General features: G+C 41.1%; 1 protein-coding gene across 1 annotated transcript in view; it reads left to right on the forward strand.

Moving 5' to 3' along the window:
• The window catches only part of cdh13 (cadherin 13, H-cadherin (heart)), a 391,528-nt gene that overhangs the window by 292,093 nt on the left and 72,693 nt on the right, over positions 1 to 26,742 (forward strand). The window contains exon 9 of the mRNA XM_061036764.1: positions 4,162 to 4,302. Coding sequence (XP_060892747.1) covers positions 4,162 to 4,302 — 141 coding nt within the window. The remainder of the gene's footprint in view (positions 1 to 4,161; positions 4,303 to 26,742) is intronic.

Raw genomic sequence — 26,742 nt, forward strand, 5'->3', positions numbered from 1 at the left:
TCAGTGTCCTGGACTCAGTGTCTGGACTGAGTGTCCTGGACTCAGTGTCTGGACTGAGTGTCCTGGACTCAGTCTCCTGGACTGAGTGTCATGGACTCAGTGTCCTGGACTCAGTCTACTGGACTCAGTCTCCTGGACTGAGTGTCATGGACTTAGTGTCCTGAACTCAATGTCCTGGACTCAGTCTCCTGGACTCAGTGTCCTGGAATTAGTGTCCTGGACTCAGTCCTGGACTCAGTCTCCTGGACTCAGTGTCCTGGACACATTGAGCCAAATAACTAAAACATATGATGGCCTACAACTGCGGTATGGAAAGACACAGAAAAGATAGATCTGAAGTTTTGATTGACAGCTATGCTTAAGGTTCGTTTTCTTGTTTTAACATGTTTTTAAATGATGGTTTTCATTTGATATCGTTTATCAAAGCTCCCAGGAGTAATGGACTGAAAGTTACTTATCCCCGTGGTGAAGACGCCATAACTGCTCACAAAAGTTTAATGAAGTGCTTCCAGACGTATTCAGGTGCTGAAAAATGAAAGTAGGGACTGTGATGACTCTCTCACTCAAACACTTTGCCAGAAGAAGTTTTCTGTAAACTGGAGGACAAATTCCCAGTAGCTGTAACTCTTGCCCAGAGTGAATTGGAACATCCTTTGCTGGCCAGGTACTGCCGGGGAGTTTATAATTGAGTTGAGACTCAGGAAATACTCATTAAGACATTGTCAGTCGCCAGAGGAGGCCACGCTCAATGTGTTTAGACACCACTGAGACAGCAGGGATCCCAAAGCCCTTCTCGTCTCCAGCTGGAGGGCAAAAGTGTATTTCCGTGTGCAGGTGTGTGTGTGTGTGTGTTTTAGAGTCATCATGCTTGGGTATTCATGCGTGATTGTGTGCATGGATTTTTTTTCTATAAACTCACTGGTCTGCGGAGCACCATCTGCCTGCACAGCGTTTGATGGAGCAGGAGCTGGTTGTGAGGGACACCCCTGTCACCCAGTATGTGTGACAAAGTATTGATAGAAACACCTGCTTGTTGTCTTGCTCTTATCAAAGTCTCCTGTAGAGCTGCTGTTAGAGTTTAAGACAGGAGGCGGCACCTGTAAATGAAAACCCAAAGTTACAATCTTTCTCATTCAGTATGTGAGTAATTCCTTCTCTAACTTGGTAACTCGAGTTAGCTATGAGTGTGTATGAATGGGATTAGTTACTTCTGATGGTCTCTACCATCAGTCTGTGAATGTGTAGTGCTGAGTAGTCAGAAGGCTAGAAAAGCGCTTAACAAGCTCAAGTCTATTTACCATCTCAAGTTGGCTAAAGCCATTATCCATAGTCAGAAGTATTCACTACTAGTGTTTTAAAATGGTAATTTGTTCTGTATTCTGAAGATTTTGTCCCTGAGCCATCCACACATTAAGCCACCCCTGACCTCAATGTGTCATTTCAGTGAATTCATGTTTCACCTTGTCTGAGTTGCAGTTGATGTGATAATTAAAAAGGAGCCTGAAGGTGTCTCGTCATTGATCGTTTGATCTTCCCCTGCCTGCCTCTGATTAGATCGATCAGAGCACTAGCTATGATGAGAACGGGCAAAAGTAGAACACGTGCACTGACAGCTAGCACTGATGCTCGGTTTGACACCTGGCAGATTTGTGAGTAACATGAGCAGTTACTGGGAAACAGCTCTTTGTCACAGTGAACAATAATATCAACAAGAATCAGGAGGGATAAGATTCATGAGATCACGGACAAGAGGGACACAAATCATGTCCGCATGTAGGCGGGTACCTGTGACTTTATTAAGTCATTCTAAGGCGAAATCGTTCCTTAATGACTGGAAAGTTTTCGAGTGTCATTTCCCATAAATTCCACAGCGTAGTTTCCACCCACTGTAGTCTTGACAGATGGTCATTTCTTCACTCTAACTGTGCATGGCTGTTAGCGCTGGTGTGGTTGAATTAGACACTTTTTGCAATGAGGCTGATTTGTATAGAAATGGTCCCCCAATGTCTCATTCTAATGTATTCACACACAAGCACAAGCTCACAGAGACAATGTTTGCTCTTCAGTGCAGTTAAGGTGACATTTCACCCTTTGCATGTGTTTTTAATTCATTAATTACAGTGTCTTTTAGACTCATTTGAACAGGTTTAGTGAATGCAAAAGCCGTGCAAAACAATTTGTGAATGAGACACTCCTCGTGTTAATGAAGAGCGTGATAGGAATCCAAATACAATACGTGACAAATTTACAAGTTAAAAATGAGCTAAGATGATTCATTTTCTGTGGTGATGTTACAAAAATAAGTTAAATTCATGTTTGAGTCTCTTTGTATTTGTACTCCACCGTGCTCAGTGAATCTCCCTCCTGTGTTTTGCACCCGAAGTCACTGAGAGGAGTACACATGCATGCAGAGGTGTATCTCCACTGCAGGAGAGAGCGTCAGCAGCATCCTCAGTGAGACAGATGGATGAAGTTTATTAAGCATGTGACAGCTAACACCCCCAGTAGGGAAAAAAACCCTGCAGCTGATAAATAAATGTTGGCTTAAGCAGCCCCTACCTCTTGTTATTTACACATCCACATTTCTATGAGGCATGAATTATGGCAACAAAAGATCATTGCTGCTACGCTCATTATGAATGCCCTCCTCTCCCTGTGTATGAAGCTGTATTTCACCAAATGAACGAAGCTGCTTTTTAATCAGAGACGGAATCACCTCCCTGCTCAAAGTTGCAATGAAGAATCATAAAACTTGATTTTAGATTGGGTTTTTTTTAAAGACATTTGTTTGGTTTAGGTTTAGCTTATATTTACATTGTTTTTTTTCAGAACAAACAGACTAAAAAAAAAACTCTCTCTGAGGATTATCAAAGCACAGCCAGAGCTGCGAAATCCCTGAATGATTTTTTTTTGATTCTACAGATTATGTTGAGGAAAATAGTTTGCCTTTGCAGGCAGGACCTGGAAACCTTGATCTGCCCGAAAGCATTGTGAGAGATATGTGTAAAAACCAGCTCTGATCCCTGAGGATTGTTTTTCAAATGGATGAACATAAACCTTACGTCGAATGTTTAGACTTTGATCCTGTACTGCATCGCTTTAGGGAACCTTTTCTTCTCCCTTTCACCACGGCATCTGTCTTTAGGAATCTCAATCTGAGGATCCTTGACCTTTCCCCGGGCCGGATTGCGAGTGTTTGATGGATCTTGTAAACCCTGGTGTTTGAGCATGCATATTTACACTATGATGATTATTTGTTTAAGCTGGTATACAGTGACTCTGATGGTTCAAGCCTCTGCTGGTCTATTAGAAGAACTTTCCTACAGTAACATCAAGCTTGGTCAAATGTGTTAGCTTCTGCTGTGTGGATTAATTTTGCCACTTTTACGTCTCATCATTTTTTTTTATAATGATTTTCCAGGATTCATCTGTCACATAGATTCTCAAGCGTTCACAGAGTTTGCAAATTGTCAGTGATATTTAACTGTGAGTAAAGTAAGTCGTGTTTATTTATGAAGCAATTTTCACAGACAAAGGTCACAAAGTGCTTTACATCAATAAAAAACAACATACAATAAAATCAAGAACAAATTAGTAGTTCATGGACCAACATAAAAAAAAAAATCCAGCTCTGACGAGGAACAGTAATTGACACAGTAAAACATATCAGTAAGTAGACTGGGTGGACATGATTACCCATAGGCTGGTTTAAATATTGACGTTTTCAGCTGCTTTTTAAAAGACTCGATAGAGTCAGAAGAACGTAACAAGATGGGCAGAGAACTCCAAAAGATTTGTGCTATGGCCTCAAATGCACGATCACCACCGGTCTTAAAATGTGTCTGTGGGACAGACAGCAGAAATGTTTGTGCGTGTGTCATTCCTAAAGTAAAGCTACCACTGTGTGACTGTTGACCTAAAGTGTTCATAGCTTCAGTTTCTTTGTACATAAACTGTTTTCATGTGTCTAACCTTTTTAACCTTGGTAGTACCTTCTTCATGACTCCTTGATGTGTTCCTCTGCAGAAATAACTGCACAACTTGTTTTTTTCAATTTCCTTTTGTTTTTAATTTTGCATGCAAGATCCATAAGTCTATCCTTCTTTAATGTCTATTCATATCTTTCATTTGACTCTGTGTCCCTGTTCATTGATCTTCCAGACACTACCAACCACGACGTATGAGTTGGAGATTGTGGCCAAGGACATGTCGGGAAGAGAAGTGGGCCTGACAGGAACCGCCACAGCGACCATCACCATCACAGACAAGAACGACCATGCTCCTGAGTTCACACATCCACTGGTGAGAAACATTCCTCTTCTGCTTTTTAAAGGGGAGTTTTATTTGTTCAATCCACTTCCTGTTTACATGTAAGCTTCTACAGACATTACCAGAGAAAACTGTGTTTGTGAACCCCTCCAGCTGACACACAGGACGCTTCACGTTGTGCACTGTTACAGATTGTTTGAGGAAGATGAAGAACTCCCTCTCTACTTAGACGGGTGATTGAAGCATGCTCTTGCTCTTTTGGGTTCCTACTTTAATTTCTTTTTAAAATGACTTGATAGAGAACATGTCATTAAAGACTGTAACTCCTGCTCAGATAACTAGATGATGTCTTTGCTCATCTCAGATTGTAAAACGTTCTCGTTCCAGGGCCCTTACATTTAATCACAAACAGTGCCCTGACAGACAAAAGGTCAGGAACAAGATTAAAGCACTTTCACTTAAGATCACCCAATAAAAAGCTTGAATTAAAAAAAAAAAAAACTGTGCGGCAGTCTCGAGTGAAAAAGTCTGTACTGATATAAGTAGGACTTATAAGATGGTTTCTATACTGATTAGAGCTCTCAAGAACTGCCCTCAATGTTGTGCTTTGCCTCTGGTCACTTCCTGTCAGCACCTGTGTGTCCAATCAGACTCAAAGCTGATCGTTTGCTCTTACTGACATTGTTCCCTTTTTTCTAGATCCTTGCTTGTGTTGTACTTACTCTCTGATGTACGTCGCTTTGGATAAAAGCATCTGCATTGAACATTGTTGCATTTTTCATTTGGTCCGGTTTCACACTGAACTTTGCCAAGAGAAACAAAGGGTGCGTTGGAATTGTCCCTCCTATCTCCTTTCACTATCCACTTTACCTTAACCCCGGGGAAAACGTCATGAGGTTAAGGAAAGATGTTAGGAGAATTCATAAAGGACTTAGGGAAAGGCGATCTCGTTGCTCTGACAATCCGACCACATTTTCCACTAGGCGTCGTAGTTAAATGCGACGGGCCGGCGGAGGTTAATGACGTGGTTGTAGTTTCAACACAGCAGACCCACGTCAATAACCTCCGCCGGCCCGTCACCTTCCTGTCCACTCAGAAATCAACATCAAAATAAATATGATTGTATGAAATGAATTGTTACATTTATGTAAGATATAGCCTACACATAATGTTTTAAGCATACAAATGTACAACTGCACAAAGCATTCTCAATGAATGAAATATGTTGAATAAAACATCATCTGATAAAAATGTATTTTATCTTTTTATCCCTTGATCTGTGTCACTTTACAATCATCGTTTATTTTCGTGAACAGTCGGATGCGCGAGTTGCTTTAAATGTTGCGGCCGCAAGGAATTGTGGGGCGGCATATCTCATCTCCTTTGGTAAAGGATGGTCCAGTGTATCCTATGCTAAAGGAGGTTATAAAGGAAGCATTGACCCACCTTTCCTTAACTTTTAGAGAATTCAAACGGCTCTTATCATGGCCGCCACTTAAATGCTTCCGGAGTTAAGGTAAAGTGGATAGTGAAAGGAGATAGGAGGGACAATTCGAACGCACCCAAAGCCTGTTAAATGTGTACTGCAGCCATCCACCACTAGTTGGAGCTGTAGCTTCGGTCAGTGGCTGCTGCCATCCAGCCTAATGCTGCACTATGACCCCGCAGTAAACAACAGGACAGTGGAAGTGTTTTGATCTATAAAATGCAGATAAAGTATTATCTCTAATGTGTCAGGTTAAACTGGCATATCATGTTCTAAGTGTGAGGCATGTGAGCGTTAACCTGCATTGCACAGTTGATGATAAATTTGTGGTTCTTTCGCTCAGTCCGCCCACATGAAAACAAGACAAGAGTGAGGAGCATTTCACCTGTGAACAAAGGAGAGTTTTTCCTTAGTGCAATGCCCTTTACTCCACCCTAACCACAAAACAACAGAAAGATTAGTAGCTTTAATTTACATCTTTTCATCCAAAAAAACAACTTTTATTCAGCTTTCTTTCATCAATATTAAGCTGCTGTGAATATCTATCTACACTCTAACTGATCTTTGAAATGCTGGATTTCCTTAAATGTCAAACACAAGAAACAGCAATCACACATTATGAATACAGTTTGTGTGAAAAAGAAGAGAAAGGACAGTCTTTGTGTATAATATGAGCAAGATGCAGGTGGATATGACCCTTCATGTTGTGGGGGGGGGGGGGGTGATGTGATTCAGTACTCTCTGATAACAAACACATTAAGGAGGTCACACTACCACTACGGCACCGCTCTGAAATACTGAGAAGCAGAGATTTAGTTTTTGTTCACACGCTGACTTAAATGCTTTGTACTTCTTTTAGTTTCAGTGTTAGTTATTAAATTTAATAATAAAAAGAAAAAATGCCATTTAAATATTTTTAATGTAAAACACTGATCCGAACATTCGACACAAAAGACTTGAATGACTGAGTTTTGGTTTAAAAACTGTTTTTCTGTTAGAAAGAGGAACTCATTGAAGCTGATGGATGAAACATGACTTTGTTCTTTAAATATTTCAACTCATCACAAAGGAAAATGTATTTTATTTTAAATATCAGACTCACTAAGAAAGGATTGATGTGGCTCATAGCTCCAAAAACTGTACAGCATTTTCTCCTGCTATCTGCTCCGTCTTGTGATCTGATTCACAAATCATATAGCACTAACGATATCGACGCACAAACGTCCTTGTCCGTGCAATTAGCTCTTGTTTTGCTTCTGAATGTTCAGAGAAGCTTTCTTCATCTTTACTCTGCGTGGAACTGCGCAGAGGACATTCAGATTTACACTCTGATGTTGAACATGCTTCACAAACCTAGGCTGAAATACACACACACACACACACACAGGATCCTGTGGACGTGCTCTAATGGAGAGATGTCAGAGTGAGGGGGGGCTGCCCACAGCGAGTGCTCCTGAGCAGGTGGGGGGTTAGGTGCCTTGCTCAAGGGAACCTCGGCAGTGCTCAGGAAGTGGACTGGCAACTCTCCAGCTACCAGACCAATTTCCAGACTTTCGCAACCTGAACCGGTGACCCTCCGGTTCCCAAGCCAAGTCCCTGCTGACTATACTGCCGCCCCAAAGAATACAGGTTAAACTGGATAAGATGCCTCTGTTTCTATGGTGACATATCTCTTAAACTATTAAAGGTGCTCTATCACTGAAGAAGAAATGTCAATCATTTGATAAAAAAAAGGCATCAGTGTTTTTATTCCAGCAATGACTGATTCTTTACTGTACTGTTAGACTGATGAGATGAAAACAAACATCACTGTTCTCTCTCTCAACTTAACCTTCTCAGAAAGGAGTCACCTGCACAAAGCTTAGTCGCCCCTGCAGCTCACCCCACCTCCACACTTCATGTGCATTTGTGTTTTTCTCCCACTCAACGACTCTGCAACTCAGTGTGACCTTTAACTTCCTGATATAAAAATGATTCTGTCCTTGTCTGCCGAAGGTAAAGCTCAGGAAATGGCCAGCACACATCACAGGCTGTGTGTGTGTGTGTTTGTGCAGAGAACACATGTGACGTGCGGTAACACATCAGTGTTACTGGGTGACATGGGTGCAGCAGCAAGATAAGGGAAGCTTGTGAGCAGGAGTGGGAGGAGATGTGTTGGGGTTCAGCAATGGTTTGTTTAGTCAGCAGTGCCTTGAGGCGTTAGTGAAAAGCTCACAGACTAAACCTTGGCCTGTCAGTCACGCTGGGGGAAAAACAGCACACATTAATTATATATAGAAACTATCCAAAAATAACTTGCACATTGTACCACCCATGATGAACGTGTCAGACACTGCTACCATGATCGTTTTCTTCTTCATGTTTTCTTACCTCTGTAGGTGAGAAGACAGAGAACAAAATATGAGGTCCTGTTTAAAAAGAGCTTGCCTCCGCTTCAAGGTGCGGTTGTAACACTGAGTTGTGTTGTTCTTAATGGAAGGGCCTGCAGCTGTTGTCAGGTTTTGAGAAACATCACGCTTTCCCCAACAACCCCCCCCTGCAGCCCTCCCATGATGCATCAGGGTTGTCAGGGGAGCTTGTAAGGAGCACGGCTGAGCTGTAAAACGTTACAGCTCAGAGGGCTCGGCAGGGCCGTGCAGAGTGCACCATGACCATGTCCCAGTTAATGCTCTCATTTCTCACTGGGAAGAGATCCGTTTAACGGCATGGAGAAATGGAGCTTTTAAAAAACAAGTGTTTGAAGGCACTAAGCTGCCCGTATAAATCCTCCATCCTCCACTCTCCCTGACCGCTTCCAATCTGCCCATGAATCATCCATGACCTCTCCAATGACCACCATCATATTGTGAGTACTTGCAAGTGCCCGGGGTTTGTGTCGTCGTCAGCTCTCAGGCTTTCTCAGACTAAATTATTCATCAAAAATATTCAAGTCTTTCATGCAACTTTTGAAAACTTCCCCTCAGAAGATGACTTGTCTTTTCTGAAGACAGCACCTCCTACAGATCCCATCTGAGCTTTAAAGGCATGTTTTCCATGTTCAAGCTGAGGAAGATAGAGAGAAGGATAAAAGACGAGTATAAAGTCTGAGATGGAAGAAAAAGAAGAAAGCAAATGAATGTGCACAAGATGTATTCCTTTTTGGATATTCATTTTTAAAAAACAGTGTAGTTGGGTTTCATGAGTTGACATTGACTTTGAGTTCAGTAAACACAACACCACCATAGGGTGCCTCGCTTTTTTTCTCAGACCTACCTACACGGCTCTTTGCATGGAGACATCTATTCATAGCCTATGAAGTCTTTTTGCTTCCGACCACCTCTCTGCTCACGCATATCGTCAGATCAACCAGCAGGGAATCTCTTCTTCTCTCCTCCATTATTCAGCCGTCTGCAGCGGAGTTGTTCAAGTTACACTTCCTGTAACTCTAAAAACAAGTCAGCATCGGGGTTGTGAGGGAATAATTATCCACTTCTGAATAAGGTCTACAGCATGCATGCTGACTTTATTTTGTTTGTGATGGAAATGTTAACATAGAGAGAAAGTCCAAGCGGAGAAACATTCACACTCCTTTGTTTCTTTGCAGTTATTTTCAAATTGCTGCAAAGATCTGGAAGTTTCTTTTTTGATAGAGTCAAAGCAAATCCTTCCAAACAGCTCTGAAAGAAAGTGGTATTTGTAACCTGGCTGCTGAAATGTAACAATTTCCCCCTGTTAGGCCTCTGGGTGAGATTTTCCCTCGCACTGTGATTGGTTGACTTACACTAATGAGCGAGTGGCTCGATGCAGCAGCTACAAGTTCTGTCTTAAAGGCAGGGTTGGTAATTTTCAAAACTAGCACGATCCCTCAAAAGCCGTGCCTATCACTTACATGCACAAGCGCCATTGCTCCAGAAGCAGGAGGCGTGTGATTGGTTCATCAGATTGGTACCTCGTGGCAGACATTGGTTGAAGTTTTTACAGGCTTAAAACTGATACAGATGAGGGATTTTCTTTGTTCCTTTTTCAGAGCATATGAGTTATTAAAGTCTCTCAGGACCTAAAGACAATTTCAACCCAAATCTTAAAAAGTGTATCTGGAGAAAATTACCAACCCTGCCTATAAGTTTCAGTGCAAAATCCACATTGAACCAGACGTTGAAACTAATTAGTTTGTCAGTTGTGATGTGTCAGAGTTTGGTTGCACCACGGAGACTTAAGCTTCATGTGAACTCAGAGGGGTTAATGTCCAAACTAACCAAAATACTGTTGAAGAAATGGTGTTTTAAGTTCATGTGACCAAGCAGTGTTTTGGTGCATTCACACATGCACACAATTCCTTCAAACCTTCTGAATTTTTTGGGTTGAGCTGCATGTGTGAACACAAGAACCCAAATGTTTTAACTAGGGCTGGTCACGTTAACGCGTTATTTTCGCGTTAACTCATTAATTGATTATCGCCGACAATTATTTTATCTCGCATTAACGCAGTTTTTATTACTTATTTTCTTCTTGTAAAAGTCTGTTGCTCACTGGCTTTTATTTTGTCAAATTCCATCGTGAGCGAGCCTAGTATGTTGCTTCCTGCTGCGCATGACTGCTGCGGCGCTCACAGGAAAGAGGAAACATCCAGAAAAGAATTGGTGGATAATCAAGCATGGAGAAGTGTATGGAACTTTTACATGGCCATTCGGCGCAGTCGACAGAGCCAAAGTTATTTGTAACCACTGCGAAATTGAATTTTCTTATCACCGGAGTACTTGATAAGTACTCCAAAATATGTTGCAGCCAGAAACTCAGGCGGACGCTGAAAGGTCGTTTCACTTGTCTTCACTTTATTTAAGCGTTTAACAAAGACCCAGTACCTTCATTCACTCTGCCTACGAGTCTCTTCAGCTGCTGAATAATAACTACAGCTTTCTTGCTAACTCCGGAGCATCACAACAACAACACTCTTCTTCTCTGAACTTCTGCATGTCACTGTCACTCACAGACTCCACCTAGTGGTGTAGATTGTGCAGCGCATTTAATTAATAACATGTCAACATCAACTGCTTGAATAATGTTGCAGTTCAGAAAAATACATTAACATTAGCAACTTTAAAGATGAATTCAAAAAGATTATAAACTAAAGAATTTCAAAATGACAAGTACAACAAACATTTGTTTGTGGGGTCCTCGATAACCATACAATAAACATCAATGTTCTCAATTGACCTGTCACACTCTCCCCCACTTTAAAAATGGCGTCCCGACATTTTCATTATACCTCTTAGCCTAAAGTTGATTGGGCAGTTTTTTTTAAATATAACAAACAGGATGACATTATGCCCTTGCAGTGGCAATAAGCTTTAGTTTTGTATTTATTTGCTTTGATTACATGGTTTAAGTTGAGAAGTACATTTACAATAAAAGTGCGCTATACACTACTTTTGAATTTATTATTGAATTTTGCGTATAAAAATGCGATTAATCGTGATTAATCACAGGAACTCATGCGATTAATGCGATTAAAACTTTTAATCGTTGCCCAGCCCTAGTTTTAACTCCTCACTTTACCCGGAGTATTTCCTTCCACTCCTCCCTAGTACTTCCTCAGTGTGAAGTCAGGGTGAGCTGATGTTTGAAAGCAGCTGGAAATAGAGTGTGATCTCCGCTCACGTAATGAAACTGTTCCGTTATGTATTTATCCTCGCTCTTTTGTTGATACTGTAAATCTGTCTAACTACACATAGCAATGTTATAAAAGCAAATTGTTTCATTACAGAATCTGACTCTGTGGCTTCATCTGCCACTTTGGCCTCGTTCTTTTTACATCATGACAAACTAGGAAACTATGGTGGAGAGGAAAGAGAGATGGAATGGATCGGCCAAAGAGTAAAAAAAGTAAAGATAATATTTGAGCTTTTTTAATGTTTTTATAAGTTCCAACTCCATTCCTGCATTTCAAGTTGTTATCCTGAGTGTTTACAATAAGTAGCACACAAAAAGAAAAAAGAATGCTGATGAGAAAATAATAAAACCTAAGAAAAAGTCATTCAGGTGGCTGTTGTTTCATTTGATATACAAACTATTTATAACAAAAACATATTTTACCATTCAAACAAACTACTTTAATTTAAACAAACATAAAGAAAGACAATGCAGGCGGCGCAGTCATGGCAGAAAAACAGTTTAAATTCTTCTTTTTGGTTAAACTGGTAATAAGAATAATCTCTCCTGCTGCTCTGAAAAGTGAAACCTTTCATAAAAAAGGGTGAAATAAGCTGAATAGCATGTCACACTACCATTACTTTCCCCTTAGTAAGGTCTTTGTATGGATGGATGAGTCTCTGTAATTTATCTTCCATTTTAAAAATCATAAGCTGAGCTATCCTCTCCTGCAGTGCTGGGAAATTTATGAGATTTTGCTTCTGTAGGGAGGCCTCGCTCTGACCTGATTAATTTTTATAGTGTGGTTCTAATCCTGTTTTCATGAGGAGGGAAAGCAAGGAAAAATGATATGGAATCCCCTGGCTGATCCGTCAAAGGTGAGATACGTATGCTTCTGTAGCTAATGAAGATATTTCTCATGAGTTGTAATCTGCTGATTGCAGCGGGGGTTATAAGGGATGTAATGTTACCTCACAACACAACTGAAAATCTTGGTAGGTTAAAATCAGTGCATAACTGTTTAAATGTTTTGACTTCTGGGCCTCCCATAAGCTGATGAACAAAGCAGAGGTTAAGGTTCCTCCATGTTTTGTATCCAAAATCCAGTTTTAAGGGAAGAAAATTTTTTAGATAAGCAATACTTGATAATGTTGATATCTCCCTAGGAATCCCTGCGAAGTGCGGCGTGGAGGAGCCGCACTCCTGGGGATTGACTCTGGTTCCGTTCATTGTTTGGACGTGCCTGTGCGGGTTCTGGCTTTCCATGTCGCCTTTCGCAGCAGCGGTAACCGGTTGAACGTAAGTCTGTGAGCCTCTCTCACCCCCCTCATCAGAGTGGGGTATTAAGCCACACTCCTTTCCCTAGCCACGCGTCTATTTTATTTACTTTATTTATTTATTGCTGTGTCTGATTAAAATGGCTTAAAATAAGCTGCAAAGTCAGTAAAGTAGCTGTAATACTCTGTGTTTTTCTCTGATGTGCAGACGCGGACTCGACTGTGTGTCTCTTCTCTCTCTCTCTCTCTCTCTCTCTCTCTCTCTCTCTCGTCCGCCTGTTTGTAAACTGAGCACGCTTCATAATAACATAAAGCGTACATGTGTTCTATTACGACGTTATGTACAAGAGGTATTCGTGCTTATGCACGGTTAGTCCTGGCCAGTATGACGTGCTGGCCAGCGTGGGAATGGCGCAGCGGGGGGGCAATCATGCTTGGGTACAGCACGGTACGGATGGCCAGCACCCTGCCCTTCCGCCCTATTCCGCTTCGTCCGGGTAGGGGGGATTGCGCAGTCCCGAGGGTCAGGAGAGGAATCTTTCTGAAAAGCGGCCGCACCCTCCATTGGTTGTATAGTGCGATTGCGGTCCACTTTTTTTTTACGGTTAACCGTGTACACGAAAAAAATGACGTCGTGTAACCGTTTGCAATTTTTTGTAACCGTTCACACCCCTAATCCACACTGTCTGAAATCCAGATGGTCAGAGCTCTTAATTGGCAGGCCAACCAATAGTGCCTGAGATGAGGAAGTTCCCACCCTCCTTGTTGTTTGGACAGCTGTAAAACTTTATATCTGACGCGTGGGCGCCTTCCTTGCCAAACAAACCTTGAAATGAGGCGATCTACAATTGTAAACATATTTTTTGGTGGTAAGAGGCAGGGTTGAAAATAGAAATAACAGCCGAGGTAAAACATTCATCTTAATAGTCTCTATTCTACCTGAGAGAGTAAGGGGAAGCACTATCCATCTTTTAAGGTCTGCTGAATTTTTTTCAATTAGTCTTTTATAATTTAAATCATATAGTTTATCTAAATTCTGTGATATAGTGGTGCCTAGATATGTTGTACCTTATTTGGGCCATTTAAAGGAGAATGATGTTTTCATTTGGTCTGTGATTAGCGAATTCAGCGCTATAGCTTCTGTTTTGTTAACATTAACTTTATATCCTGAAAGACTACTGAATTTAGCTAAACAATTCATCAATCTCGGGATGGAGTTTATAGGGTTTGATATGTACATTAAAACGTTGTCGGCATATAATGAGATTTTATGAATTTCAATGCGAATTTCTATCCCTTTAACTGATTTACTATCTCTTATCACCTGTGCCAGTGGTTCAATGGATAGAGCAAATAGGAGCGGTGATAATGGGCACCCTTGACGTGTTCCTCTCCCTAAAAGAAAAGACTGAGACATATGCCCATTGACTCTGACGATACTTTGGGGGGCCTTGTACAGCAGCTTTATCCACCTGGTGAAATTAGGACCAAATCCGAATGTATCTATGGTGGGCCAGGAAACACGGTCAAATGCCTTTTCTGCGTCCACTGCCAGTATCATGCATGGTTCTGGATAGTTTACATTGTGCTCTACAACATTAAGCAGTCTTGGAATATTATCAGGTAAATGGCGGCCCACTATAAAGCCTGTCTGATCTGGGTATCCATCTGTACCCGGACTTTTGTTATTTTTTAGATTTCTAATTGCGTCTTTGATTTCATCTTCTGTTATGGGCCTGTCTATAAACTCAGATGAGACAGAATCTATTTTGGGAAGTTTTATGTCTTTTAGATAGGAATTAATATTTTCTAAATTACTTTCATTATATTGGTCAGAATACAAATCTCTATAAAATTTAGCAAAAGCCTCTGAAATGTCATTTGGTTTGTACAGAAAGTGTCTATCAGGGCTATTACTTTGAATTTTTTGAACTGTTGTGAGGTTACATTGTTTTCTAACCTGAAATGCCAGGAGGCGGCTAGCTCTGTTTCCGTTTTCATAATATTTTTGTTTAGAAAATCTTAAACTTCTTTCAATTTTTTCTGTAAGAAGATTTTCAAGGTCCAATTTAGCCTCTTTGAGATTGTATAAATTTTCCCTGGACATGTTTTCTTTATGTTGTTTTTCTAGCTTATTTACTTTTTTTTTTTCCAGTTCTATTCGTTTTGCATCCCTTGTCTTTTTTAGAATTGAAGCAAGTTGAATTATTTTGCCCCTCAACACCACTTTTGCTCCTTCCCAAAGTAGAATTGGGGATATATCCTCTTTGTTGTTATGTTCTAGATAAAACCAAATTCATCTCTTAAAGCAGCCTGAAACGACGATATTCCCAATAGGGAGGTGTTCAGCCTCCATGTACTAGAGACGACTGCTTGCCCCACATCACAAACCATAGACACTGGTGCATGGTCCGACAGGGTTATATTATGAATTTTGCATTCTAATGCTCTATAAAATTCACTCCTGGCAATAAAAAAATAATCAATCCTAGAGTATGTGGAGTGAGGGTGGGAATAAAATGTATAATCCCTATTCCTTGGATGTAGATTTCTCCAAATATACATAAAGCCAAGCTCCTCACAACTATTTTTAAGAGCCCTACTCATTGTCGTCTGACTTTGATTTTGGCATACACATTTAACATTGACACCCAAACTCCATTTACAGTTCCATTTATCAAAACATATCTACCCTCTTGGTCCTTAAATGAAGAGTCACAATTGAATTGGACTGATCTGTGTATCAAGATTGCTACCCCCCTTCTTCGTCCAGATATATGAGAGGAATACAAAAATTTGGGAGGCCCAAGTTTTAGTTAGTTTTGAGTTTTTCATGCTCATTGTCAGATAGATGTGTCTCTTGTAGGTAGGCAATTTTACAATTCATTTGTTTCAGTTGGTCCAATATTTTCCATCTTTTCTGGGGACTGTACAGTCCCTTTACATTATAAGTAACTACTTTATAACCGGACATATTGGATTATTAGAGCTAGTATCCTGTAAAAGATCAATATTGTCTGTTGTGTATACTTTTTTGTAAGTTTTGTGGGAGCTTCAGTGTTTAACAGAGACATTCTGGTTGCTATTCCTATGCTTCTTTTCTCATGGTGTGTGTGTAACATAAAACAGTTAACAAAAAGTAAAGACACAACTTTGTACAAAACTATACACACATTTATTTTAACGTTGTAGTTTGAACCATGTCTCGTCTGTTATCATTAAGGAGGCGGGGTTTATGACATATACTGCAGCCAGTCAGGAGGGGGAGCTCTAAATATTCAGAAGAAAGGGGGGGGCTCTATGCCGCGAGCTGTCATGCGTCTTGCAGCCGGCGAGCAAGGTCCCTGCAAACGTCGAGTCGTTTCATACTGATTGCGGTCAGAGCGGTCTGATTGCTCAACACGGCACAAAGAAAGTATTTCCAGCCCCTGTAGCCAATAATTGCAACGCGGTCCGCACTGTTACAAAATCTTGGAGGTGCGCGGCTGGGCCCTCAAACCCTCCCTCTGTGGACCATTCTCGCACCGACCGCGATTGCGCAATATCGCCACGCCGAACGCAAGAAGCATGAAACCTGATTCAGTGAGTCGCAATGTGCAGCACATGGCTAATTTACATAATGTTATTTTCCTGTGAAAACACAGTGAAAAAGATTCGGAGTCTGGCTAGCAAGTCAGCCTTTCTGTTAAACATCCTGTCTGATCACATTTACCGTTTGGTAGCCATAGGTAAAGTTGTTGAGAGAAATGCGTACTAGCTGAAGGTAACTTCATACAGATTTCTGGTTCATTATTATCTCAGGCAACATTAAAGTGACAGCTGGTCAACACATGTAATAAGAGAGGGAATATAAACTTAATGAAAATCAGCTGGAGCAAAACATCAGGTTCATATATTGATAATGTTACATATTTAATGATAGAAGATATGTGAAAATATTGTCATACTTGATGACTGTATTATGTTCTCTCAGACTCTGCTCTGAGAGCTACTTGCATAGTGACTGCCCTTCACATCACCCCTTAGTAGAACATGGTAAGCCCTGTTCTGCAGATTCATCCCATTTATAAAAAGGGACTGAAGGTTGGGAGCACAGGTTTTTCATGTTTCACTGAAGCTTTATCAAAAAGTTAGAAGAGAACATAGATATCGACAAGCCATTGTGTTTTTCTTATTGTTTGCACTGCTTCTTTTGTCTGAATGCTAAAATCTTCTGTAAATTCACATTTTAAAGCTGACATTTAAAAAAATATATATATATCTTCCCGGGGGAGCATGCCCCCGGACCCCCCTAGGTGGTTTGGATCCATGTCACCTTTTTCATCCCTGATCAGTTTGCACCCCTGAAAGTTATTTTTGTGCATTGTAAAATCTTATAGCAGCTGGTATACAAGACTTCCCGTATCTCTCAGTTTTGCACATTGGTGCAATCAGTCTCTGACTGAAGGTGCTGCTCTTGATCACCTTCAGGGCGTGGAGTTGGTGAGTGGGGTTGGTCATTATTGAACCCAGTTTGTTCAGAGTTCTGGCCTCTGCCACCTGCTGGACCGTTAGTTGCTCAGCCCCGACCACTGAGCCGGCCTTCCTGATCAGCTTGTCCAGTCTGTTTTTGTCCGCTGTGCGGGCGCCTTCTCCCCAACAGGCCACAGCAAAAAAACAGAGCACTGGCCACCACTGAATGGTAGACACTGCACAGCAGGGGTTGGCAGATGTTGAATGACCTTAGCCTCCTTAAGAAATACAGTCTACTTTGTCCCTTCCACTGCCTCCATATGACTCTTCCAGTCCAGCTCACTGTCGAGCTGCACACCAAGGTACCTGTGGTTGGCGACCACCTCCACCTCAGTGCCCCTGATGGTGATTGGTGTTGGTTGAGTCCTCCTCCTCCCCCTTCTGAAATCCACAACTATCTCCTTAGTTTTTGTGGTGTTGAGATGGAGGTTATTGTGTGCACTCCACTCCACAAAGTTGTTTATTGTGTCTCTATACTCCTCCTCATTGCCCCCTTTGATGAGGCCGACAACAGCTGTGTCATCTGAAAATTTCTGCAAAAAGCAGCTGTTGGTGTTGTATGTGTATCATTGTGAGTTCAGTGTATTACATTACTGTCATGCATTTGCTCTGTGTTGAATTTGATCTCACGATAAATTAATGAATAGGGATTTTTACCTCTGTGCTTGCCCACCTCATCTCACCTCCTGTCCTCTCTTGTTTTGCTAATTCCATGCTATGTCTGACTCGGCCTATTCCTCTCCTGCTCCTCATAACAAGACCATGATGGACCTTTACCCCCCCACCACCCTTCAACAGCTAGTCCATGCATTTTCTTCTCAATCAATTTTGTGCTCTTTTCCTGAGCCTGTCTGTTTTTCTCTGTCTGCTCTCTCCCTCGCTTTTTTTTTCATCCCATCTCTCCACCACGATGACCAGGAGAATGTGCTCACCTGCAATCCATCTGTCCCGCTGATAAAGACATTAGTGGTGATGGGTGTAGCAGCAGGCGCAGGGCAGCAGGGCCCTGTCAGCACTGGTTTGTCTCGGGGGATGACTAACGGGTGTCACGGATTAGCCTGAGCTTTGCATGATTGCTTCAGTAGCTCTGAGATACACACTGGGCTTACCTCGGGTGATTCTGTGGCGAAGTTGGCCAGAAATCTCAATCACAAAACGGGGAGGGGGTGGGAAAGGATTTGTGCCCTGTATGTAGGAGTAGAAAGGATGCAGAAAAATAGGGGTGTTTAGGATCTCAATTGTGTAATTTGACAGAGAGACACATAGATACACAAAGGGATCAGATTACAGCAGGGCGGGCTGGGAGAGAGTTTGTCCTTGAAACTTCTGCAGGTTGACTTTTAACTCTGCTGGTCAGCTTTTCAGTTTTCTCAAAATAAAAACCCATAACATGTATAAAACATGGACGTAGACTCAGTGACATCACCCATTGGTTTCTAAAGAGGCATTTTGAAGCCTAACATTAGCAATTGCCATCTTTTAAATGCTTATTCTACTTAACTTTTTGTCAATCTTACGGACAAAAAGGTGGAGATAAGGCAAGCCTTACGGTGCGGACACACTGGACAAATCCAAGGTGAGATGTGAAGTCTTTCTTTCATTGAAAAGACTTCAATGAAAATTGCACTCCAGAAGATTTATTTAAACAGTACACCGCTGTTTTCTTTGCATGGATGGTTTTGACACAATGAGGGAGAAAATCTGTTTAAAAAGCGAAGCTACCAAGCTGGTTTGCGCTGCAAGCTTTCTGTATGAATGAAAACAATGATACATTAATAAGGAAATTAACCTTGTGAGGGGCTCTTATTTTAATATAACTCCTCAATTTAAGACAAGTAGTGAGCAGGGCGCTGCACATCTACATGCAATTTGGATTTGTAAAGTGTGACCAAACCAAGCCTCCTGGCAAACAGCTACAACACCAGCCAGCCAGACAACTCAGTCATGCCCTGAATTATGCACATTTATTGATAACTCTCCAGCTCTCTCTGTCTCTGCCCACATTTCTATCCTATCTAATAAAGGCCAAAAAGCCCCCCATAAAATATAAAAAAGAAAATAAGTCATGAAAATATATCACCCCCTTACAGTTTGTTCCAATAAAGACATGAGCTTTTAAAACCAAATGTGTATTTTGAACCAGACTGTAAACCTGTTTATTTCTGCTATAAAAATTCCCATCTTAATACCCTGTGTGTCTAGCTAGTCCTTGGCTTTTGGAGCCGCCAGCCTCAAGTGGACACTCGAGGTACTACATTCTTTTGCACTTTTGCATTGGCTACCTTTTTCAACAACTTAGGTTGCCGCTTGTCGCATTTAAAAGTGAAGAATTTAAAGAAAGTTTAAGGTAACAGGTTTGAGTTAGTTCACGTTTGCAATTATTACGTTCTTCTATATTCCTGTATGCAGTCGCTGTGCATATGTGAAGTCGTTGTATAACTTTCTGTCAGGTAAGCCTACTTCATAAGACAGCTGACCCATGAAGGGTTTCCTGGGTAATTGTATTCATGTGGGGGAGAGAGTGGTGTCTCTTGACATCCTCAGTGCATCCAATAAGGAGTGAAGGAGCACTAGAAAGAAGTGAGAAAAACCACTTGAAATAGCAACAAAAAAAACATATTGTCTCTCAATTGTGAAGTTAGCTCTGAAGAATGTTAATGTGAAATCACAAGGCCAGCTGCTTGTCTCCACACAGGTAACAAATGGCTTATAAAAAAGACAGCTTCAAGCCTTCACAGTCTTTTGTTTTCTCAGAGGAACAGGCCACAGATTTGAGGTGCAACAACAATGTGTGTGTCGCAGAAGCTTTTAAGAACTCTTATGTTTCATAGAGGCATATATATTAAACATTATATTTCACCTGTTTATTCCTTCTTCTTCCAGAAGAGTGAGTAGACAGATGCCCCTCCATGCTGTCTTTCAAACTGTGATGAGACAGTCTTAAACTAAAGTTTGATTTGAATTTGCATAATGAATGATTTAAATGATTTGAATAACTGCTCTCTCTTCCTTCGACAAATGGTAAAAAAATGATGTTTAAGTAATCTGTATGGCCTTTGTTCTTGTACGTCCTTGTTCAATGATTAATCCATGGCTGCTGTTGTGAATATCTTCATCGTCCAGATTTGTATTCTGTAAATCAAAGTAAGGTCTGTGGCTTAGCTGGACGTCTCCTTTTTATAAGTAGGGTTGTCATGGGACCAGAGTTTTAAACCTAGACATGATACTCGAATGACATGATTCAATACAACAGCAACAAAAAGAGAAGTCCTAGGCACCAAGTATTGGGTAGAAAATGGCCAGCAAACTCCTGCACACTGTCTTAGTTGAACAAATACATTGCCAACATTTTGGTTCTGAAGCGTTGCCAGTTAGTTCACATGGTATTAAAATGTATTCTGACAACCTTAATTCAAAGATTGATAGTTTGATGCCGGCTTCCTTCCACACGTTCAAACATCTTTGGGAAATGAACTTTAGCTCAAAAAATATTTCTGGACTCCTTTAAGTTAATGAGACAAAGAGTAGATTGTCATAATTAAAGCTGAATTAAAGAAGCAGATACAGGGGGTGTTGTGGCCGAGTGGTTAGGGCACGCCCCATGGCGTCTGTGGCTCAGTTGGTTGAGTCGTCGTGTCTTAACCAGAAGGTCAAGGGTTCAATCCCCAGCTCCTGCAGCAACATGTCCGATGTGTCCTTGGGCAAGATAATAAACTTGTCAGCGGAAGCAATTCGTATGAATGGTATTAGTTTCTTCTGATGGTCTCACTACATAGCAACCACTGGGAATTGGGAGGTGTGCGGTGTAAAAAAAGCACTTTGAGTAGTCAGAAGACTAGAAAAGTGCTATACAAGCTCAATTCCATTGACCATTTACCATGTTCAGAGGCTGCAGTCCTGGAAATGGCCAGCCCAGGTTCAAATCCCACATGTGCCTGCATGTCATTCCCCACCAGCTCTGTCCCTGTTTTCCGACTCTATCCAATGTGCTATCTCCACAATAAAAGTGTTAAAAATCCCAAAAATGAATCTTAAAAAAATTCAGACACAGATGCCCTAATGAGTAAGAGAAGAGGGAAATGCAAGGATCTTAGTTTTTTGTGAAAGATACAAAATTGGACCTTTATTGAAGGACTGTCCAAGGCCTCAGCTGTAGCACTCAAATGGCTTAGTCATGAACGACTTGGTTACTAAATATACTTTGTGTCTACTTGGATGGTGTTTCTGTCTCTCTTTTTTAAACTCAGCAGCATTGACAAATATGAGGGCTGTCATGCTCTGAAAAAGTAGAAAAGCGGCTTTGCTTAATGTCAGATTCATCTCAAATCTATCTTTGGAAACAGCCCAAGCAAGAGCTGTTCAAATTTAATAAAGACACAGGTAAGCTCATTAGCTCTCCAGACACACTTACTGTATGCAGCACTAAAGCTAGCGGGAAGGCTAAAAAGCGAGTAGGGGGTTAGACGGAGAGTAAGTTGCCAATCCCATACACAGACACTGTGTTTAGGATTGTGTGGGAAGATGTGTTATCATGTGGACTTCCTGTCACAATGCGAGCGAGGTCTTTTTTTTTTACAGATTTGCAGTCTTTCTACACCTCGTTGTGCCTTGGAGTTAAGCCGCTTTAGAAAGCAGATAAAAGGAAAACAAGCGGCTGCTAAAAATGTTCTTGATTCCTGTTGAAACCGGGGATTTCTTTTTCAATTCCACTTTTACCTCCATCACATCTACCTTTTGTTTTGTGTGCCTACAAAGCGGCCCATAAATTCTTAATCCATGCTCCATCCTGTAACGTGTCTTTAAACTTTTAAAGACTCACATCACACCCCTTTAAACCTGTGTGTGTGTGTGTGTGTTGGAATTCATACAACCTACCTACAATATTACAGATATAACTCTTGGCTCTCCAAGAACCCTCTTAGCATAATCAGAAACACAGCCTATAAGAAGAGATGGAGAGTGAAGACTTTAATGTGTTTAGATGCTCAGAAGGAAACTCTGGGAAAGTAACCAATAATCCCAAAAAGACAAACTTCAAATACTTCCCACACGCTGCTGTATCATACTGTAGCAATGCAGCAAAATCTACTTGGAGGCAAAGCAGTGTCGTCACTGGAGGTTTAATGTGATAGGCCACTGTAATGTGTGTTCCCCGCTCAGAGAAAAATCTTTTTAGGGCAGCGGGGACGTGTCACACAATACTCTCCTTCAGGACAAATGAACAGCTGCTCAGCTGTCTGTCACTGCAGCCCCCATCACCATCTGTATTCATAACACATCCTGACAGACATCCAGGAATAAAACAAGTTGATTCAACAGCTGTCCATTCATCCATGGTGGATGCTGGGGTCTATCTTTGAGAAAATGTCGAGCATATGTTTGTTTACTTGGCTGTAATTGAATACATGTCTGTGTGTGTGTGTTTGTGTTTGTTGGAGACCGGGAGAGCACAAAGGAAAAAGTCTGATTGCTGGAAAAGCTTAGTGCAGACTGTTATCACGCTCAAAACAATTTTTTTAAGGACCTGACAAATTCTTATTTCAGTCTCTCCACCTAATTCCCCCTTTTCCTCAGTTTTTTTTTTTTTTTATTCTGTACATTAGGGCCATAGCTCCATTACTCAGACTAAAAGAAAGAAAAGGTTCTGAGCACTGGTTTGTAACAAGCAAACAAAGCCAGCTGGCAGTGAAAGACAAATTAAAAGCCTGTATAAGAAATAGGAGGTAATTTCCATAGTGCTGTTAATGAGGCAGAGAGCATTTAGTGTTCCTCCGTAAAGCAGACAGATGTGTATGCTTTCCCAAGGTTTCAAATCTCTTTCTCCGGCCACGTGCCAGAATGGTAGGCTTCCTCTGCACCTCCATCTGCTTTAGAAGTGGTGCTCTGAGTGACTTTGTGGAATCATGCTGGTTTCACATAGCATGATTTGATTTGTCTGGCAGATGTTAGTTTGACATTTGAAAACAAAGCACAAATTTAGGTTGACTTTTTGGAACTCAGCGTCTACTTAACATGCCAGGGGACGCTGTGAAGGGATCTAGGGATCCACATTTGTCGATTGTCTGTTTCTGAGCTTGTTTTTATCTACTTTCATTTCTTTGGTTGATATTTTGTTTGTTAATATGGAAAGAGTTTGGGGCTCAATAACAAGTGTTTTGGAAATAACTGGGGTTTGAGGCTTTACATAAACAAGTAAGTGTAACTGACAGGACTTAAAAAGGTGTCTCTTATATTTCTTGTTTTAGAAATTGCAAGAGGTTGTTTTCTTTCAACAGTTTAAAGGTGGTTGAGAATTGTGTGAAAGCACGAAGGTTCAGGATTCAAGACCCCTTAATATAAAAAGAGTTTGAGGCTCAGTTAGAGGATTTTTCAGATTTTCATTTTGTTAAGCCTAAAAGATATATTTTTAAACTTGCATGTGTATAAGCTTGCAGGAATGTTGTTGACTGACAGGTGGACACGTAGTAGCTGTTAATCAGGCTTAAAACCCACCTCAGCTCTTCCTCTGAGCCCTTTTTTAGATGGATCTAAAGTTAGGCTGAGGGAGCATTTTTAGTATGGAGATCTGCATTGTTTGGCCTCACAGTGTGTCATCAGATAACAATGGCTGACATCACTGAGATTATGTCCATGTTTATTTTTCTCGAGATATGATGCAGTTGGCACAATATTCAAATATATCAACATTTCCTAAACATATTATCATGGGTTGCAAGTTTCTTGAATCTTTTGTACATGATTTGTATCCCATCAACAGAACTAATAGAACTTGGCCAAGAAATTGCTTTAATAAAATATTTATTCTTAAGGAGAGGAGACTTAAAGGAGCAGCAGAGCAAAGCATCATCTGCCTTAAGCAGGGTCGTGTGAAAAAAATAAGTTTGGCTTGAAACTATGTTTGACATGAACCCACTGTGGAGAAAACAAACAAAAAGCCAGCATCACAATCATAGGTATAAATAACACAATCACAAATTACAGTCCTCAAACTGTCATCTGAAACTTGACATTATCCTTTTATTTATTTTTGCTTTTAAGTTGTTGTGACTCAAATGACGACCCACAATTACCTCCTGGCAGCATGACATTACCTTGAAGATTTATGAGACAGATTATTGAAAAAGTCTGGAATAAAAGAAGTTTGAAAATAGAAAATCACAATAACCTGAAGTTACTGCTTGGTTTCTTCAAAGGCTAAAGTGTACGACTTTGAAGTATGGCCCCTGCTTACCCTTTCTATTCATCCATCCATCCATCTATCAATCTATCCATCCATCTATCTATCTATCTATCTATCTATCTATCATCTATCCATTTATCCATCCATGTATCCATCAGTCTATTCATCCATCCATCCCTCCATCCATCCATCCATCCATCCATCATCCATCCATCCATATATCTATCCATTCATCCATCCATGTATCCATCTATCATCCATCCATCATCATCCATCCATCTATCCATCTATCATCCATCTATCCATTTATCCATCCATCCCTCCATCCATCCATCCATCCATCATCCATCCATCCATATATCTATCCATTCATCCATCCATCTATCCATCTATCATCCATCCATCATCATCCATCCATCTATCCATCTATCCATCTATCCATCCATCCATCCTTCCATGTGAGTGTTGTTTACGGTGCTTAAGTTTGTGTTCACTCTTTAAGCTCCCCTCTACAGAGTGTGTGTGCACGGTGTGTTTGTCTTTTTGTGTGCGTTCCTTCGTTGTGTTCTTGGCCTGCTGGCTGCTCTGGTCACGTGGTCATCTTTTTTTTCTCAGAGTGAAGGGACAAGAGCCACCACTGTAATTGGCCCTCTGTCTTTGGCTGGTAGTTTCAGATAGAAAAAGCCAGTGCACACAAACACAAACAAACACACACCCACTCACACACACACTTGGATTACTGCAAACTTGAAGGCAGGCCTTTTTTTCTTTCCTCTTTCGTCATCTCTCCACTCTCTCTTTAATGTGTTTAAGCCATTTGAAGCCAGAAGCTGTGCCTCGTAGTTAGTCATTTCCTTCTAGTCTTTCAGGTGACTGGCTGCTTTGTGCTCAAGGTGGAATTGGGGCCTTATCAGCAGCAAGGCAGGAGCCCAGTGGCCACATCACATGGAATACAGCGTTTTCTCCAACCGCATGACTGCCCCATATGATTACACCCAATGTGACTGGCTGTTGTCTGCGGGTCTGCACTGTATGTGTGTGTCTGTGTGTGTTTGTGGGAGGTCAGGGGAAAGAGAGACGGCTTGCAAATGTTTTATTTGTGCCTTATCTTCAGTTTGGAGTCCAGAGGAGGATGAGAATGGGAATGTCAGTGACGTGCTGTTTTTATGATCACAGTGCTTGTGTCTTTGAGTATGTGTAGGTTGTGCTTGTAAAATACCTTAACTGCTCCCGGGCTCTACACTAAAGCTACGGCAATTGCTGTATAAATTCCAGTGTGTCCCACTTGTTTAAAAAACGACTACTGGACTTTTTTTTATGTTGCTAGCCTTTTAATTTTCACTTGATGCTTTTGTACCGAACTGCCGCAGGCTTGCAGGACACAAAGGCCAACAATGCCCATGCGGGTACAAAAATCTTTAAAGAACATTGTGTTTCTATCCGCCGTGCTCTAAATGACAGAGAATTGTTCAAAGTGTTTTCTTTTTAAAGAAAAAAAAACAAGCTTTGGTTGAATAAAAAAAAGGAGAAAAAGAAAGCAAAGAGAAGAGAAGAAATCAATGTTTGTCTCTCTTCAGATAAATGCATGGAGCCCGGCAGTGTAAGGCGGTAAAAAGGTAATCTGTGAAACAACAATACCGTGGGCTGACAGGAGACGCGGTAATCTAGGCTGGACCGGCGCTATCCTTAAACAGAGTGTTCTGTGTCTAAAAGATTACACTATAAGCTCTGACACCATAATGGTCTTGACACACACACAAACACACACACACTCACACACACAATCACTTCTGCCTGCTTGGTGCTTCTTGCAAGGGTACCCCTGTTCACATTGTGGTCCTTAGTGGGCGCCTTGCTGGCAGAACGCATTGATAGGAATCTGATTGAGGCCTGCTGCCAACAATGAGCAGAGAGCTGGGGAGTGATTGACAGTGAAAATAAACGAAATGCACTGTGAGGAGAGGACGACAGAGAACACAAAAAGTGTTTATTCTGTTATGCGTGCTGTTTGTGTCCATGCATTCTCATGTATATTAGTCTCTTGTATTGTTGTTCAGTCAAAGGCTTTTTCTCCGATTCGACAGCAGAGTATCTAACTGGACAGTATATTAATTTCCCTACATACTTTTTCTCCCCTTCTGCTTCACCTGTAGCTTCTGGGTGTAAAAAATACTGCTGGCTTTTTTACAACTATACTGTGAGCAGAAACTAAAGGACCAACAAGGAGATGAAAAAAACATCAAACATAGGAAGCTGTGCAGTGATTGATGATAATGCATCGTCTGTCACTTAGAGGATCAGGTGCTCAAGATCAGATGCTCGATATGGCTGCAGACAGCAGGGGTGGTTTGTTAGGTTTCACAGCTGTCTCCACATATCACCTTTTCAGG

The sequence above is a fragment of the Labrus mixtus genome, chromosome 4, assembly GCF_963584025.1.
Source record: "Labrus mixtus chromosome 4, fLabMix1.1, whole genome shotgun sequence".
NCBI lineage: Eukaryota > Metazoa > Chordata > Actinopteri > Labriformes > Labridae > Labrus > Labrus mixtus.